A 20,841-nucleotide genomic window follows, 5' to 3' on the forward strand; every position below is an offset into this window, starting at 1 on the left:
CATCTTGACAAACACTGACGACTAAATCATAAATAGTTAATCTTCGCAATTCTTTTGTGGAAAAAAATCTCTTTGCAAGTAACATTTCGGCATTAATGACAAAGTTTTTATTTTATAACCACAGTTACTACAGAGGGTATTTCTGAAGAATTATTTCTTGTGGTTTAAAATATTTATTTAATTGCAAGAAAATTTCTTGTTCACAAATATAAATATGCATTAACTTAACATTATATTTCTTATACTGCAAAATATTTGTAGTTTTCAATTTAAGAAATAAAAACTTTAGGATAAGAAAATTAAATGTAGTCATTAATGCATTTCTTAGCATTGAAGAAATTATCTGTAAGAAATTATTGAGTTGTGTTTAAAAAACTCGTTTCTTTATATGTGAACCGGTATGTTTAAGTTAATAGGATATGTTAACTTTTAAGAAGTATTGCTCAAAGAAATCGGTATTTTAGGAGAAAAGAAATTGTTCTCTCGGTGTAATACGATCTAGTGAATATCTTAAGCAAATAACCAGACCAAATATCGAACAGAAAAGAATAAAACACAATAGAATGAGATATACTAGTGAAGAATCGAACAGATACAACAGAATAGAAAAAATAGGTTGAAATTTTGTAAAAAACAAAACAAAAACACAATTCATCTTATCTATTGTAATATGTAATTCAAATTTCCATCCTCTTGAAAAGTCGTTTATTTGATAAAAGTTGGCGGATGTTTGGCTATCTAGCTTAAATTTTCTTGGAAAATTATCTTTCAAATGAAATAATTAACGTAAAGCAACCAATGTCGGTTTTCAGTAAATCTGATCAAAATATTGGATATTATTTTTAAATTTTATGAATGTAAACATAAACACAGCTTTTAAAAATTATATAAACATGAATTTTTATCTTCATATCTATAAAAATCATTTTTATAAACAACCTCGATGAAACAAAAAAGTGAGTCCATTTTTATTTTTAAAATCAATTACATCAAACTCTGGATAGAATCAATTAAACTTTATCACATCTTAATGAATAAAGTGATTCAGCATAATATGATAAAAATATTTATTTTTATAAAATTAAATATTAAAGAATTTTGTAGCTAAAACCGACTAAAATATATAATAATCGAAAGAAATTTATTAAATATCCTAGCTCTCTGAAATATTCTTCCTGTTTTTGACTAAAAATATCTCTGTGTCCTTATAGCTTTTTCTGGTTTGCTTTTGGAGTATTTTTGAGTTAAAATCCTTTTAAATAATATATTATTCCAGTTGATTCAATATTCTTAACATTTTATCCAAGAATTCCTACAATAAACACAAGCAAGCTTAAAGAACCCAACGTAAAAAATACCTACAATACGAACCGTAGTAAACTGAACATAGACCCCAATGATATTGACGAGCACTGGGATTAACTAAGAATTATACAGAGTGTGAAAAGATTGGTCATAAATTATATCACAGATTCTGGGGTCAAAAATAGGTTGATTAAACCTCACTTACCTATATAGGTACAATAATAATGCACGCAAAAAAAGTTACAGCCCTTTGAAGTTACAAAATGAAAATCGATTTTTTTTCATATATCGAAAACTCTTAGAGATATTTTATTGAAAATAGGCATGTGGAATTTTTATGGCAGCAACATCTTAAAAAAAATTAAAATGAAATGTGTGCACCCCATAAAAATTGTATGTGGGTTTTGTTTCTTTAACCCCCCCCCCCCCAACTTTTTTGTACGTTCTAAATTGCGGCACCATTAGTTAAACACAATGTTTTTATTTTAAAACTTTGTTGCCTCTTATTACTTTTTTGATAAGCCAGTGTTTATCGAGATATTTTGAATATTTGTCGAATCCACCACATATTTGTATATTATGGTTAAGTATGATTATAGACACCTGTTAATAATCTGAAAATTTATTTATAACATTTTTAGGTACATTTTGAAAAAGAAGCCACATCTCGATAAAGGGTGACTTATCAAAAAAAGATTAAGAGGAAAAAAAGTTTTAAATCTCTGTGTTTAACTAATGATACCACAATAATAGTTTAATTGGAACGTACACAAACATTTGTGGGGTTTAAAGGAACAAAACCCCCATAAAATTCTTATGTAAATACAGTCGAACCCGCTTATTGGAATAGCCTTTGTGCAAGGCAAAAATATTCTTATAACCGGGATATTCTAATAACCGATCATTGGTGGCTAGTCGAAATAAGTGTTACCGAATATACGTAATAATATTATTTACATACTGTGCCAATGTGTAGTTTTACATACTATACCAATATGTAGTTTTATTACATACTATGCCAATATGTATATCATATTATATGTACCTACATATTCAGTGTATGTAAATGGTTTTAGGTCTTTTTACGTCAATAATACAGTAGTGTAACTAGTACTTATCTATGTATGTGTTAAATACCAAATTACATTACATGTATGTGAATGAATACGTTATATAATTAATATGAAATGTATGCAATATGTAGATTTGTAAATATTTTCTTATTAAAATGCATACCTATATAACAAAATTACTTTTTTTTTCTTGAGAAATTATTGGTAATTATAGCTTTTTCGTTGTTAATCCGTGTGGTCATCCTTAATCCATTGGTTGAATAGAAGTTTTATTGGCGTCAAGAGATGGATTGTTACATTCTTGTTCTTTTCTCTTCTTTTCGAATTTAACAAAGCCATAATTCCATCTTGCAAAGAAGTAGGTACTCTCTGAGTGAATTCTAACTAAACTGCTTCTAACAATTTTATAACAGGCAACAGTGCCTTTGTGTAGACAAATAAAAATTATTTTATGACCCATGCATTTGTCGGCTATGCTAAAGATCGAATTGGTATTCCTAACAAAGTAATAAATATTTATTACCCTAATAATATCTAATCCAGCACTACCGGCCGTTGACGACAAACCATAATACCAAACATAATTTAAATTTTTAGTAAATTGTAAAAAAAAATATTCTTTGACCTGCAAAATATGTTCATAAGCGGTATTATCTAGTTAGATCCTATTCCAATAAACAGATAAATTTATGAAGGAGTAAATGGAAATGTTTCGGGAACTTGAATTTATATTCCATAAACCGGGATATTCCTATAACAGGGATTCTAATAAACGGGTTCGACTGTATATTAAAAAGAAGCCACATCTCGATAAAAATTGGCTTATCGGAAAAATACTAAGGGACAAAAAAGTTTTAAAAACGTTGTGTTCAACTAATGGTACCCCAATATTGAATTAATTGGAACGTACACAAAAGTTTGGGGGGTTTAAGGGAACAAAACCCCCATAAAATTTTATGGGGTGGACAAATTTTACTATAATTTTGTTTTAAAATGTTCCTGCCATAAGAATGATACATGTCCATTTTCCATAAAAAATCTCTAATAGTTTTCGATATATTGAAAAAAATCGATTTTCATTTTGTAAATTCAAAGGGCTGTAACTTTTTTATGAGCACATTTTGTACTAAGGTAAGTTAGGTTCAACCGAACTATTTTTGACCCCAGAATGTGTGGTACTTATAATGTATGACCAATCTTTTCGGGACACCCTGTATACTGGGTCTGAGTAAAGAAGTACCTAGGTACTAAATACTTCCGCAAGTAGAAAAGAGTAATATGAATGACGAGATACTCAATATGATGGACTAACGGAGACAATGTAAGAACAAAAATAACAATAAATACAAAGAGATTGACCACACGAAGGTGATAAAGCAGGGAAAAGAAAAATACTTTGAAGAGAAATGCAAAGAGATTGAGGAATTTAAAAAAATACGATCTCTTTAATCTACACAAGAAAGTTGATGAAATTGCAGTGCTAAGAAAACAAAATATCATTCGTGCACTTCTGGATTGACAAGGGATCACCTACTTTAACACTGACGGATGAGAAACGTTTAGCAGAATACCTCGGCGAACAGTTCGATGACGAAAGAGGTTACCTGGAGCACATAGACACGTTTAGTGTCTCTTGTAAATTTATCTATAATACGAGTTTAATTGGCTTTACCTTATTAATAATATTTTATTAATAACGTCTACATCAAAGTTTCCTGTAGTACGGAATGTGACACCTACATATTTAAAATCCTAACAATTTTTAACCATACCATCCTCATGCCTGAGTTCCTCTTCAGGATCACTGATCACCACATGCTCTGTATTTCCAAGCCTTATTCAGCCAACTGTTCTTGTAATTTCTGCATCATATAGGATAAGTCGTCCAGATCAGCTGCTATAATGTTGTTCTGAAGCTATTTCCTTGTGGCATTTTTGTAATTAACTATTCCAAATGGGAAATAAGCCACAATTTAACTAAAAAAATGATTTTATTAACGTTTCGACGTCCACATCGGATGTCGTTGTCAAAATACAAAATATTAATAAATTAAACAAAATTGTTGTTGCTTAGTAACAGATTCTTCTAATAATTTAATTTAATCTGACTCATTTATATCGGCAATTCAGATCTGAATTTTAGAATTATTTCTACTTCGAAATGTGCAAGAACTCCCTCCATTTCTCTGTTCTTCTTATGCCAGTGCCTATTTTTCTTTTATCTCAAATTTATTATATAATTTAACACATTTTAACAATATTTGTTCGTCCTGTATATACCGCAATACTTGCTAATTTTCTTATCGTCCACTGGAAGATACCATATATATTATTAACTTTCAAAATTCGACATATTCTTAGATAACTTAACAGTAAAAACAATTTTTTACGTAAGTAGAAACATAAGGTATACAGAGACAACATTATTTGTGGAATAACGCTAGAAAATTTAAAGAACTGGTTATAACTTCTGAGTCTAAAATTAATAGTATTATTAAAGTTCTGAGTTTAATCAGCATAATAATTCCCACTATTTGCCGAAAAACTGCCGTTAGCCAAGTTTTCTTCTCAAGAATACGTCACCGGACCGGTCTAAAGTGGTTGGTGTGCGTGAGTAATAAAGTCAGCTGTTCGTCACGTGATTGAGAGCCATTCATAAAGCCTTGACGTATGCCAGAATAATATCTGTTGTTTTTATCTACCATCCAAAAAGTCGAGCAAATCCTAGATGTTTAGGGACTAATTTTAAATTCGTATCACACGTAACGAAAGGTCTATCATTGCGAAAGATCGTTATAGAGATATTATAGCACTTTTACTGTTCCATAAAACTGACCTAGGCGGACTAATGTTCAAGACGGCAAGTCAAATACAGCCACTTCCTGATGATTCGTTTATGTATTACCGAAAGAATTATTACTTTATTGTGGTAATAAATAAGGAAATTAATTTTAGTTTCACTTCAAATTTTTTATTCCAGGTTCTTTATTTGTAGGTCATACATTCCCAAGCTTTAGTTGCATTTTTTATTACATCAGTTTAGGTTTAAACTGATTATATTTATTTTATAATTTAGGTTTTTTCTAAAGACCACCGATTGTTGAAAGTCAACTAGAGGCCATTCTTCAGAGATCGCTTAGAAATAAATAAATGAATTCTATTAATATCAATATTTATTAAGCTTTTGAGTGACTTTAAAATTGAAAGAGGTTATCAAAATGCAGTTAAATTACTAAAATTATTTATCATCATCAACTTCATTATTCCCTTTGCCTTTATCCCTTTATGATAATCCCCATTTCCGACATGTCCTGCCTAAGCGTTACCCCAGGTCTTCTTTGGTCTTTCTCTCCTCATCAAGTTCAGCAATTCTTCGTACTGGGTGAATAACGTCTCGACGTTGAACATGACCAAACCATCTTATTCTATGCTCCTTCATTTTGGCATCAATTGGTAGACTACCCCTAATTTACCCATTCTTAATGTTATCCTTTTTTGTGACCCATCCATCTAAGCATTCTTATTTCCGCTATATGGATTTATTGTTCCTGTTTCTTTTTAACTGCCCAACAGACTAAAATTATTATATTGTTTAATGATAATAAAATTATAATGCAATTGAACTTTGCTACGTTTTCTCTATCCTTTTATATGAAGTTGAAGCCTGGACCATTACGAACGCAACTAAAAAAGATTTGCTAGCTTTGAGATGTGTTGTTATCGAATAATGTCAAAAATATCACGGACACGACACGTAACAAACACGGAAACATTAAGAAAGATGAAAAAGAAGAAGAATTCAACACTACGTAGGAAAGAAAAATGAGTTACTTCGGTCACATACTAAGAAAAATAATAGCTGATGCGATTGGTTATATACAAGGGAAAGTGGAAGGAAAAAGTGGACCGAGGAGGAACGTCCTGGTTGAAAAATTTGAAGCAGTAGAGTGGAAAAGAAATAATAGAACTTGAAAGTCAAAGTTTTTCAACCTAATAAAAATATTAAAAATATTTCTAAAAGATATTTACTTAAAATACTGATTGGACCATTTTCCTGGTGACATCTCCATGTCTTCTAAAATTGCAATCCAGATGGATGCTGCAGTGAAGAAAATAGGGAATTCTAAAAAAACTCGTAACATGAAGTAAAAACCACTTCTATGTAATTGGTTTATTTATTAAAATTTTAAAAATCCCAATGGATTGAATAAAATGTGTCCAATTCAGAACGTTTTCGGACCTATCAGTCCATCATCAGTAAATTCGAATACTTGCTAAATAGCCCCAGAACCAAACAATGGTTGAATTTATAATTCGATCTACATTATGTCAAAGTAATATTGAACAGGCTAAACGCCGATGTTAAAAGATATAACCTCCGGGAACATGGGTTCACCATGTTCCCGGAGGTTATATCTTTTAACGTTGACTACCAAGACTTGGTAGTCAACGTTGGCTTAAGATGGTTGTTTACGTTTCCTGGTAGGGTTTCACCATGTTCCCGGAGGTTATCTTTTAACATCGGCTTTTAGCCTGTTCAATATTACTTTGACATAATGTAGATCGAATTATAAATTCAACCATTGTTTGGTTCTGGGGCTATTTAGCAAGTATTCGAATTCACTAATGATGGACTGATAGGTCCGAAAACGTTAGAGTTTTTTTAAAATTCCCTCTTTTCTTCACTGCAGCATCCATCTGGCTTGCAATTTTTAGAAGACATCGAGGTGTCACCAGGAAAATGGTCCAATCCGTTTTTCAAGTAAATATCTTTAGAAATATTTTTAATATTTTTATTAGGTTGAAAAACTTTGACTTTCAAGTTCTATTATTTAAAATTTTAAAAATCCCAATGGATTGAATAAAATGTGTCCAATTCAGAACGTTTTCGGACCTATCAGTCCATCATCAGTAAATTCGAATACTTGCTAAATAGCCCCAGAACCAAACAATGGTTGAATTTATAATTTGATCTACATTATGTCAAAATAATATTGAACAGGCTAAACGCCGATGTTAAAAGATATAACCTCCGGGAACATGGGTTCACCATGTTCCCGGAGGTTATATCTTTTAACGTTGACTACCAAGACTTCGTAGTCAACGTTGGCCTAAGATAGTTGTTTAAGTTTCCTGGTAGGGTTTCACTATGTTCCCGGAGGTTATCTTTTAACATCGGCTTTTAGCCTGTTCAATATTACTTTGACATAATGTAGGTCGAATTATAAATTCAACCCTTGTTTGGTTCTGGGGCTATTTAGCAAGTACAGTGGAACCTCGTTAACTCGGATTAATCGGGACCGCGGCCGATCCGGGTTATCGAAAATCCGGGTTAGCCGGAGAAAATGGTAAAAATTAATAAAATACGGTATACTTACAGATAAACTCCGTTATAATTGAAATAACATGAAATATATATGCACAGTACCAAATCCGAAAACTTTTTGTTATAGTCATGAGCAGTGTTGTTGTCCCCGCAGATAGACTTTCGCCAGTGATAGATAGTTGGCGTATTCCATGACGTTTTGTCCATCTATCCAGCCAACTTTGACTTGTAGTGAAATTTGGTTCACAATCAGGCAACATTTTATTCAGCTTGAGTGCTGATTCTTGAATAATTTGTCAAGACACTGGTAAACCACGTTCGCGTTCCGCACAAAACCACACAAGCGTCGTCGAGAGTCTCATTTTTAGCTTTATTAGCTTTGCACCTATTGTCCAAACTGTCTTTTATTATCATTTTGAAACAAAATTCTTCGATTTTAGTTATATTTTTCTTCCAATCCGATACTGTAGATGTACCGACACCGCATAGATGCTGCAATTGTTTTAAAGATTCGCCTTTATCAATTCCACCTAATGCTTTTAGTTTCTTTTCCATTGTCACTACAACATTTTTACGTTTTGTTGCCATTACGTAGACATAAAAACACGGAAATATAAAATCTGAATAGATTTACGAACGATTACAGAACGGAAGCCAACAATACGACTGCACTACACACAATACGGTCTCAATCGCAACGATGCTATGTTATTTACTAACAGTGAAGACTAAGACCATTGTTTAAAAAAGAATATTTTAATAGTCTTTTAGTCTTTTTTAAACAATGCTAAGACAGTTTGTTATAAATAAAGGATACTACGGGTGCCTGTTGTTTTCGATAACACGACAATGAACGTCGTGTACCATGAGTCATTTTTACTATCGTATATGTAGTTCAAATTACACAAATACCCATTATGTCTCAAATATTATATTACATACATTTTTATTGTTGAAATATTTGTTTGATAAAAATCGGTCCGGGTTAGCCGGACTTCCAGGTTATCGGGGGCCGACTTATCTGGGTTCCACTGTATTCGAATTCACTGATGATGGATTGATAGGTCCGAAAACGTTCTGAATTGGACACATTTTATTCAATCCATTGGGATTTTTAAAATTCAATAAATATACCAATCACATAGAAGTGGTTTTTACTTCACGTTAGAGTTTTTTAACTATATGGTATACAGCCAACCTAGGGAACTTTCCTTTTTAGTTTGTAATTCTGAAAGTTGCAATTCACAACCCGGTCTACAGATTAGTAAATTCCAACGGAAAATGGACCTAGTTACTATATAGGAGTAATATGTCTCTACTAACAGAAAAATAAAAATGTATACCTACCATTTTTATTCAGTTGCAATGCGAAGGCAAAACTGTCTTATTTTTCACTTAGTACAGAGAGCGCAAACCAGCACTCTTCTTGTTGGAGACATCATCAGAGAGGCGTAGGTTTGCTGTTCTCTGCCTCAAGTGACAAACCTCCGAGAGTTGTCCTCGGACTGCAACTGACGTTATGGAGTAGGTGCCTAGCGACATGTGCTAAATGAAAGTCAAAGTTTTTCAACCTAATAAAAATATTTCTAAAAGATATTTAATTGAAAAACTTATTGGACCATTTTCCTGGTGACACCTCCATGGCTTCTAAAAATTGCAAGTCAGATGGAAGCTGCAGTGAAGACAAGAGGGAATTCTAAAAGTTGGAATTCACAACCCCGTCTACAGCTTGGTAAATTAGGACGGAAAATGTACCTAGTTACTCTATAGGAGTAATACTAACAGAAAAATAAAAATGTATACCATTTTTATTCTGTTACAATGCGAAGGCCAAACTGTCTTATTTTTCACTAAGTACAGAGAGCGCATACCAGCACTCTAATAATAGAACTCTTCAGTACTGCTGCAGACCGAGTAAAATGGACCGTGTTGACCACCAATGTCCTTAAAGGATGAGGTATACGACGAAGAGAAGAGGAATACTAAAATGAATTGAGTTTATATGTTTTTAATTGTATTTTGACAAGGAATTCCGATCTGAGGTCGAAACGCTGATAATAGTAAAAAGTGTTCTTATAATCTGTAAATTAATGTAATGTCCAACAAATATAGTAGGCTCTAACAAAATTAAGTTTGACAACATTGTGTGAAGACCAAGCCTTCTCGGATATCAACAGAACCGTAATTTAGTCCAGACAAATATATTTTTTTACCAAACAATGGGATGTTTTAACCAAATAATGTTTCAAATATGATGTTAAAAATAATTTTGAATTCGGTTCTGCTAATGAACTTTTTTTGTGTAAAAGTAGAAAAAAAGTTTAATTTCTCTTGCTTAATATTTATCGTCTAATAATTTTAGCCGGCATGTGCTTATTTTTAAAGCGGCTGCCCGAATTTCTTAAACATTTATACCAAACATCGATACCGCCACTTGCGCATTTTGACCGATTTCTCCTTTTACTATAGATACATACTTGACAAAAGATAAACAGATTTTTTTTCGATAATACATTTTTGTCAGGCGTCAAATTTATTAGATATAGGTAATGCTGAGCACGCCACTGATAATTTCGAGGTACCTATCAGTGATATGTACCTATGAAAGATTTTAAGAAATAGTTTGTATTCATTAATTTAGTATCGTTTTGTACCCTAAGCTGTTAACAACTCAATAAACTTGTTCATTTCTTTCAGAGTTTCGTTACTTAATTCTCCAACGAACACACATCATTTTATACAGAATAAAAGTTATATTGGTCATTTTCTTCGAAAACCAATTAATTGAACCAGGGAACCGAAAAGAAACGTGTGACAACGATTACTGCGGTTTTCGTAATTGCGTTAGTTACTGGAAATTCTGTCAGAAACTTATTTTTCCATACCTAGGCTTTTACCAACATAAAGAAATAAATGTATAGGCTTCTTATATCATTTTCTCGTCTATATCATTTTTATACTATGAACTTTTAAATATGTCGAAGGCATTGTTCAGAATTTTTCTAGAAGTGTTAACAGCTTGTTATTTTCTGTTCTCTCGTTGTTAAAACTCTTTTATTCTTCTAGAAACTAATTTAAATTGATTATATAAAAAATATATATGTTACAGTTCAAGTTGATTATCCAGTTGGAGTTGACTTTTCCTAGTTCGAGTCGACTCAAACGGCTGGTTTTAGTAAAAGTTGATTATAAATATATATAATAAGATTTTTATTCAACATTTACTAGTAAAAGTACACTCCAACTAGTTTACTCTTCCCAATGTCATTTAGTAAAAGTTGATTCACAAAAACAACCGATTCTAGAAATTAAATGTTACTGTATATTATGTTCAAATCGTGATATTTCTAGTCCAGGCTGTATCGTCGCCCCCGTTAGGTAAATTATTCCAGTTCGATTCTTTAGCACAAACTTACTCAAAAATAGTTCCTTATAACGAATCCACAGAGTGTCAGGTGGTACCGTAACCGAAAAATTGTTTAAACAATTTTTTTAAACAAATTCCCAAAAAAATCACTCCGGACATTTTTTTTACATCATTTGGGTCATTCGGAGCAAAAGAGGTCTTTTGTGATTTTTCTGTAAAATTTATTGTTCTCGAGTTATACGCGATTTAAAATTTGAAAAATGCGAAAATGACCATTTTTAAGGCTTAATAACTCAGTTAAAAATTATTATTATGAAAGTCAGAAAGTCACCAAATCAAATTTTAACGACCCCCCTACAAGGTACTGAAGAAATATTTGTCATTATTGTATTACTAAGCTGTTATTTTTAATTATTAACAATGAGCGCTAGGAGCGTATTGAGGCGGCTGTCAATGTGAGTGCGACTGAGATGCACCATTGGACGGTCGGAATGGAGGATCTTACTCGCACTCACATTGACGGCCGCCTCAATACGCTTTTAGCGCTCATTGTTGGCAATTAAAAATAACAAGCTTAGTAATAAAATAATGACAAAAATTTCTTCAGGATCTTGTAGGAGGGGCTTTAAACTTTGATTAGGTGATTTTCTGACTTTCATAATAATAGTTTTTAATCGAGTTATTAAACCTTAAAAATGGTCATTTCGCATTTTTCAAATTTTAAATCGCGTATAACTCAAAAACTATCCATTTTACAGAAAAATCACAAGAGACCTTTTTTGCTCCAAATGACCAAAATAATCTAAAAAAAATTGTACGGAGTAAAATAGTTAGTTATTTATAAAACAGTTCGTGAAGTATGCTTTTTGTGCACGCACGCGATGTTTAGAGCACGAGCGGGCCGAGTGCTATACATCGCCTAAGTGCGCAAAAAGTACTTCACGCACAGTTTCATACAATATTTTATCTACCAAAAAACAAATAAAAACTGCAACTCTTCGTCACTGGAATACATTCCTATTTTACAATTTTTTAAAACTTTGACATTTAACAATTCAAACTTCTGTCAAACCACCATGACATCCGACCTTCTGTCATCACCATGACAAGGCGAAAGTTAAGGATATTTAATTATATGAAAGTGTGCTAAAAAACAGTGCGAAAAAGTAAATCCCATTTAAAATACATTATTACTTCAGGCACACTTTAAACCCTTCATGTACTGCTATCTATATTTACAATTTTCACACAATAAAAACTTATACAGTAGGAAAAATGAAAGAATACCCATGAACGAACATATAAAACACGCTGTATTTTTCTGTCACCGTGTCACACAAAAAGTTGGCCAGCTCAAGTACATGTAATAATTATTATTACATGTACTTGCGCTGGGCAATTTTCTTTGTGACACGGTGACAGGAAAATACAGCGTGTTTTATATGTCCGATCATGGGTATTCTTTCATTTTTCCGACTGTACATAATATGAGGTAGAGTAGATAAGAATTATTTTTGTGAATTTGGTTAACAAAAATTGGTTAAACAATTTTTCGACCGCGGTACCGCCTGACACTGTGTATTTGTTATAAGAATGTATTTGTTTGAGTAAGTTTGTGTAAAAAAATCGAATCAGAATAATTTACCTAACGGGGGCGACGTTACATCATGGACTAATAAATAGTTGAAACGGTCAAAACAAAGAGACGCACACTCATCAAAAATGCACGTGAGATTATACTCGTATAAATTGTATAATATACTTTTACTAACAAGGGTTAGGAAGAGTCAACTTCAACTAGTAAAAGTTGATTTAAATTTTTCAAATCAACTTTTACTGCTCGTTTCAGTTGGAGTTGACTCGAACTAGGAAAAGTCAACTCTAACTGAGAATCAACTTGAACTGTAACATATGTTAAATTGTTGAATGGGTTGCATATGTGAGTCCCTAATATGTTACTTCATGTAACATATGTATATAAAATAAAAACAGGTTATAAAATAAAACAATATAAGAATTTAATCAGCTGGGATTACAAAATAATGTTTTTAAAGCACCCAAAGATAATTAGATAAAAGGCAGTATAAGAAAATATTACATATAATAAAAATAATATGTGTAAAATATTACAGTGTGTCTCAGAAAGTTGAAATAATGTGAAAAATATTTTTATTATTAAGTTTAGGAAAAAAATATTATTTTTTCCATGAAGTTTTTCAGGGCTTAATATAATTTAAAATACTACTATAATTATGAAGATTGCGTAGTGTTATACAAGGTGTGCAAACAAATGAATACTGTACAATACTCTACCGAGGCTATTTAAATACATTCATTTTTTTCAAATCCAGGGAAAACTAATAAATATTTTTGAAAAATTTATACGCAGAATGAAAGATGACATTATTACCGAGGGCCGTAAGTCACTTAGAATAAACAAAAAGTTTCTTTTCAATGAAATATTTGAAATTTGAAACTGTTGAAAAATCAAACTGAATTTTCTCTTTTTTTGCACCCCTATAAGTTATTAAAATAAACATTAAAGAAATTTTTAGGGACTCTAGGCCCTCGGTAATAACGTAATCTTTCATTCAGCGTTTAAATTCTTCAAAAATACTTATTAGTTTTCTTAGGATTCGAAAAAAATTAATGCATTTAAATAGCATTGGACCAAGATTTTGCGTCTATCCCCTTAAAACTTGAGAATACACAACATACCTACTGTACAATATGAAATATGTAAAAGTTTAGTAGGTATTGTCAAAAATTAACTAGGCTATCACGGATTAATTATTACAGTAATGCTTTATAATTTTAAATGTATTAATTAACTAATCATTTCAATATTAAAAACTACTTTTTTTCAAAACTGAATAAATGAATACCAAAATAAATCACAAAAAAATATGTTCTTATATTATTTTAGAACATTTCATATACACACTATACGCACAATCCTCTTGTTTATTATTTTCTGTATTAAATTTTGTTAGTGAATTTTTATTATCGATATGTAAATTATCAGGCCCATGAGACGAACTCCTCAGAATTAGGTGAGCCAGCTATATTTGCTGATTTACATAAAGTGACTAATTTTTTAATCTTGAAGAGTAACTTATCTTCCATTATTTTTTTTAAATACTTAACAATAAGAGGAGTACCTACTAACAAAGATAAGTTATTTATTAAAAAACTTATTGTAATAGTAAGTAAATAACTGCCTTCAAAATATACAAATAAATTTGCCCTACAGAAAAGATATATTTTTGATCAATTAAAAATAAAAAATGAACCAAATTACATAGCATGCCTTGTTCAAAGTATTTTTTGAAACTTGAAAATACAAATAACACACTGTATGATATAATGTAAAAGCTATAATATTATAAAAAATTAACTGTAATATACACGCTATCGGGGATTAATTTAATGTATTATAATTAAAATAATGCAATTTATACCTATAATAAATAATAACAAAATCAAATGCTTTATAATTTTAAATAAATTAATTAAGTGATTATTCAAATATTCAAAACCAGTTTTTAACTGAATAAATAATAACAACCATGTTATTATATTTTAGAACATTTCCTATACGCACATTTTCTTTTTTATTATTTTCTGTATTACATTCCACTAAGTGAATTGGTATTAACGATTTAGGAACCATCAGGCCCACGAGAAGAACCCCTCAGGAGTTCCCATATTTTCTAATTGAGTGCTTACTAATTTTAGTAGGTATTATTAGTATTTTTAACGAAAATTATGTGTAAATACCTGCTATGCGACCAACTTACATAATTTATTAGGTAAGTCAGCTGTTTTTGCTGATTTATATTTTATATAGGTACATGTGACCATGTGACTAATTTTTTCCTTTTAAAAAGTAACTTATCTCTGTCCTAATTTTTTTGACACATTATTAAAATACAAGAGGAATACTAACAAATAGTTATTAAAAATTGTTATTAATTAAAAAAAATGTTTATTAAAATACTCATTATAGGTAGGTACATAATACCAAACAACTGCTTTCAAAACATACAAATAATGTACCTACTGAAATATAAAAGGAACTAAATTGCATGGCATACATTGTTTAAAGAATTTTTTTGCAAATACAACAAAACATACTGTATGTATAGGTAATATGAAATATGTGAAAGTTTAGTACCTATTATCAAAAATAAAAGTATATAACGCTATCAAGGATTACTTATTACATTATTATAATAATTAAAATAATGCAAATTATATAATAAATGACACAATCCAATGCTTTATAATTTTAAATAAATTAATTAACTGATTATTTCAATATTCAAAACCAGTTTTTTAATACTGAATAAATAAATACCAAAATAAATCACAATAAATATGTTATTACATTTTAGACATTTCTTATACCCACAATTTTTGTGTTTATTATTGTCTGTATAAAATTTCGTTAAGTGAATTGGTATTATCGATCTGTGAACAACCCATCATCATCAGACCCACGAGACGATCTCCTCAGGAGTTCGCCGACCGATCGCAGTTCCAAAATCAACAGACACCGAGCGCGATTTTGAACTCTGGGGCCATCTAGCGGCATCGCGAAGAAACACGACACAGTTAGTCATTTCAAATGTTTTGATGTGGAAAAATGTGCTCAGAATAACATTGAGAATAAATTAAAATACGGAATTTGGTTTGATAATTAACTGAATTATAATTTATTATAAATAACTAAAAAATAGTGAGAATGAACGGAACAATGATGTCTTATAAAACTATTTGAAAGAAAATACAAAAGCTTAGACAGTACATAATTAAAAAAGTATAGTAGGTAGGTACATAAATTCAATTTTTGCAAATTTTTCATTTTGAAAAGAGCTTTAATTTTCATAATTTTGAATAGGAATCAACAATAAGTTTAATTTGACGGTTTAAAAATTTAGCAGCAATTTTTAAAGTTTGTTGTTCACAAAATGATAAAAAAATAATATCGAACTATCTAATGTTTGGAACATTAATTATATTAGGCAATTATTTAGTCCAATGATATGCAATAGTTAGAAAATTCATTATTAAGAATATAATGATAAGCTCTCTGACTTTTATTATATATTTAAAAAAATTAGTTTATTTAAAAAATCATTGTTTTTGAAAAATAATAAATTATAGGAATGTTTATTGGGGTAAAAGAGACTATCATTGATAGCAAAAGGAAGTTTTGACTCACCTGGGGGAGGATAAGGTGTAGACGGAACTTGTTCAGGTCCATAGTTTCCAAGACCATAACCTCTATCATGGGCATGGTTGAAGGAAGCAGATTCGGCGACCATAGCAGCAGCAGCTGCCGCACGACCTCGATCATCTGTGGGTAAATATGGGACGGCTTGGTGGGCATCCACATGGTGCCTGGATGCAGAAGAGTACGGAGAATAGTTGCACCAAGAACTGCTTGAGAAGCCCTGATGGCATGAGGAAACAGCTGGGTCTGCACTCGGCCCCGCTGAGACGCTACTGTACTTGTATTCAGGAGTACCCGTGGCAGCAGTAGCTGCAGGTGACCAGAAAGACAAAGGTGGCTTTCTATCTCTGTTACCTGAAGCGTCAGCTGCTAGGTTGTAATACGTGGGAGCGTTGTACTGATGATGAAGCTGACCTACCGTTGGTTCGAACGCCGTTTGCTGGTTGTCTGAAGGAGAGTATGACCAAGGCTGGCCATGACCGTGTCGTATGACACCGTCTCCGCAGTCCCCATAACCTCCAGAGGTCAGTCGCTTGGCGGGAATGTGAAGAGGGCCTGCTGAGCCACTGTTGCTGGTGACACTGGCAGGTGAAGAACTCGACGTCGCCGAAGTGGTTGCTGCTGGAGGCGGTACTGTGGTAGGACTAGTCATACCGCTATTGCTGATCGGCGTAGCCGCGCTTTGGGGGGCTGGAGGGGGGCTTTCCTCGTAGAGGCTGCCGTTCATCATGGACCACCAGGCTACCCCGGCGGAAGACCCCGTTCCGGTGGCTGGAGAAGATCCCGGGGGATGCACATGGTCGTAGAGGGTGGGCGCCGGGCACGCCACCGGGTCCGAGATGGTAAGGATGATTGTTAGGCGATTAAATTACAGCACCCAGAAATAAACAACCGACATGTCAGCACAGAAAAGCGAAAGTTTCGGTTGGAGTCACGATGGCACACCAGTTGGTAGGGCAGGAAATTTATGAAACAAAAAAACACCACAATGAACAAAGTTATAAAATATTTTCAACACATGCAAATTTAATAAGTCACTTTAAATTTTTTTTCAATGTTTATCGTTCTAAAAATCCATTGACACTTTCGTTTAACAGCCACCGACAATATGTTTTTCAAAAAAAATAATATCTATAAAAATTTGTCCGCAATTTTTTTTAATCCCTCGATTTATTCGCGATCTCTATAGCGCTCGTCATGTATGTGTACTTGTGTCAGCTGCGTACGAATGTCAGACACACACTGAAGTAGTATGTGAGTGTGGTTCTCCTTCGCGTTTAACTCGATCGGCTGGATTCGTGGACGCGCGTGCGATCTAGCGGGACACATAGAAAACGCTGTGATGTGTTTCTCGCGATGCGAGTTCCCCGCGATGTTAGCTCAGACACACGTTCGTCGTCCCAAAGATACCAGTGGAGGACGAAGTGCACGCTTCAAGTTCTTGGATTAATTCCTTTATATTTTCCTTCTTATTGCCTTTCTTGCGAATTCGAGTTTGAAGCATTTAGGGCTTAGTTAGATAAATGTGCAGGCGATGGTTGAAAGCCGGTTTTTCGATAATTTGAAAAATAAAAAAATTTTAATTCAGGCGGCATATTTTTTGCAACATTGTAGCTGGCCAGATATACAACAAAAATTTAAATAATAATACGTGTGCTATAAAGATAAATACACCGCGGTGCAAAAAAACCGATCCACTAAAAATTTGGTCATTTTTGATGTTTCGGATTTCCTAAACCTGTTGTCCGATTTAAGTGATTTTTTACCACGTTATAGCCTTATTCATTGACAATATCTATGTAATAATATTGTTGCTAGACAGTCAAACTATCATTGTATACCGGCTGTACGAATCAAACTGTGTTTTTTTCTCAAAGTTCGCATCACCCTGTGGACTATTCTGGCTTTTATAAAATACTGAAATTAAAACCCAACTATAGCCTCAGGTTTTCTTAACATTTTGTTTTTCGATTCATTCGCTTATGTTGGATAATAAAAAACTTAGGTACTTTAACAACTGGCCATGTTCGTCATCAGTACAGGGTGTTTCTAAAATATTTGCACAAAACTTTAAGGGGTTATTGTACATGAGAAAATAATCACAGTTTGCTTTATAATCATATGTCCGCAGACGCTTCGTTTTCGTGATACGGGATGTTCAATTTTTTTTACAATCTGATGATTTACTTATTGCTTTAAAACCAGTTTAGATGTGCAAATAAAATTTGGTGGGTTTTAAGACGTAATTATTGCTTTGACATACAATTAAGAATTTAATATTCACCAGTGGCGCGCAAACGGGTAATATGACCGATAATATTACCCGTACGCACGCCAATGGTGAATATAAAATTCTTAATTGTATGTCCAAAAATGTGCAATAACTACGTTTTAAAGCCCACCGAATTTGATCTGCATATCTCAACTGGTTTTAAAGCAATAAATAAATCGTTAGTTTGTTAAAAATTTGAACATCCCATCCCGTATCTCGGAAACAAAGCGTTTGCGGACATATGATTATAAAACAAATTGTTATTATTTTCTCATGTAAAATTACCCCTTAAAGTTTTTCGCACTTATTTAGAAACACCCTGTACTGATGACGAACATGGCCAGTTGTTAAAGTACCTAACTTTTTTATTATTCAACATAAGCGAATGAATCGAAAGACAAAATGTTAAGAAAACCTGAGGCTATAGTTGGGTTTTAATTTCAGTATTTTATAAATGCTAAAATAGTCCACAGGGTGATGCGAACTTTGAGAAAAAAAAACAGTTTGATTCGTACACCCGGTATACAATGAGAGTTTAACTGTCTAGCAACAATATTATTACATCGATATTGTCAATGGATAAGGCTATAACGTGGTATAATATTACTTAAATCGGACAACAGGTTTAGGAAATTCAAAACATCCAAAACAACCAAATTCAAATTTTTAGTTGATCGATTCTTTTGCACCGCAGTGTAATACGGAATTCAGTAATTTTTTTCTGTAGATCATCCTTGGATGCTATAGGTCTAGGAGAGCGTTCAAGTATTACGTAACGCGATTTTTGAAGATTTTTGACCCCCCTCCCCCCTACGTAACGCACTGTAATGGGCGTTTACCGATTACGCAACGCAATTTTTGAAGATTTTTGACCCCTTTTTAAGCGCTCGATTGTACGCTTCTCTAAGATTATTTCATGAATAAAACTGTATTTACAAATAATTTTAACTAATATTTTTTTGATGTCTTCATCTGAATATTTGCTAAACTGTGCTGTTCACTTGGACAAGTTGAAAAATGTGTGTCACATTAATAATTAATGTGGCACACATTGTGCCAGAAAAATTAACTTATGTTTTCTAGAACTATAATGTTCTGTAAAGGAGGTTACAACTACATTATCTCACTCCCATTTTTTCTAGATCTTCTCGGACTGCATGTTTCCACCTTTTTCCTATACCTTCTCCCATCTGGCCTTTCCCAAAAGACATTGTGTTGATATGAGATATATGTTATTACCGGCCAAACCGGATTTTTCCTAGCCCTGAAATGGTACGGGCATGTACAAAGAATGCCGGAGGACAGTACCTTTAGTACCATCCTTGGATTATAAGTTTTCATTTGACTCTTCATTTGTCATTCTACCTGGTATAATTGAGTTCACGGAGAGACAGACAGACGGACGTGGATAATATAATTCAACGTTTTCACATTTTTTCAAAATTGGTGAAAACAATAATAATTCGTACTCGATTTTATTCGTAAGTGTATCTTTTCTTTTAATTTTTGGAGAAAACCCCATCCTTTTATTTATCATTTTTTATATTATACATTTAATTATACAATAATATATTGATTTATAGCATGTATCAATATCTTCATTCAATGTATCATATGATACAATTATCGATGTATAATTTTTTTCCCATCCCTGTTGGGACGTGATTTGGGAATTCCCCGTATGTAAAAGTCCTTACATGTTCGCTAAATTACTTTCGACTGGGCTAATTTGGTTTAGACTAGGCCGTATCAGTTTATCCTAAAGTGTGAGTTTTTATTATATCAGGATAAACTAGTTTGGCCTAGGCCAAACTAGTTTGGCCTGAAGTGTGTGTATTTATATCAGGATAAACTAGTTTGGCCTAGGACAAACTAGTTTGGCCTAATTGCGATAGGACAAACTAGTTTGGCCTAGGCCATACTAGTTTGTCCTGAAATCGGGTTTGGCCGGTAACATATACACATAAAAAACATGAAAATAAAGGATTATCTTATAATCTTATGACTATTAGTTGAAAGCATTAATTTTTAGTCTTAGAACTTGTATTACCATGGTTTATTCTAGTCCTCAAAGGCTAGATAGCGTTTCATATTCGATAAATACGATAGTAGGAAGTATGTTTTGGAGTTACTAAAAAAATTTCAGGAAGCTGGGAATGTAGGTACTAAAAAAAGAAAATCTGAAGGGTCTGTACACTCAACGAAAAAGGTACGTGATACCAATAAAAATGTTAATTTAGACAACAAACGCAATACTTA

The 20,841-nt window shown here is 32.4% G+C and overlaps 1 protein-coding gene across 2 annotated transcripts in view; it reads right to left on the reverse strand.

Annotated features, from left to right (window-relative positions):
* LOC114346330 (homeobox protein abdominal-B-like) overlaps window positions 1-20,841 on the reverse strand; it is a 638,798-nt gene that overhangs the window by 21,044 nt on the left and 596,913 nt on the right. The window contains exon 5 of one of the 2 annotated variants that reach the window (XM_050643652.1): window positions 16,299-17,081. In XM_050643652.1, the coding sequence (XP_050499609.1) occupies window positions 16,299-17,040 (742 nt within the window). In that variant the 5' untranslated portion in view covers window positions 17,041-17,081. Of the gene's footprint in view, window positions 1-16,298; window positions 17,553-20,841 lie in introns of those variants that run through there. The other variant, XM_050643653.1, reaches the window with a different exon arrangement.

Source organism: Diabrotica virgifera, chromosome 2, assembly GCF_917563875.1.
Source record: "Diabrotica virgifera virgifera chromosome 2, PGI_DIABVI_V3a".
Lineage (NCBI taxonomy): Eukaryota > Metazoa > Arthropoda > Insecta > Coleoptera > Chrysomelidae > Diabrotica > Diabrotica virgifera.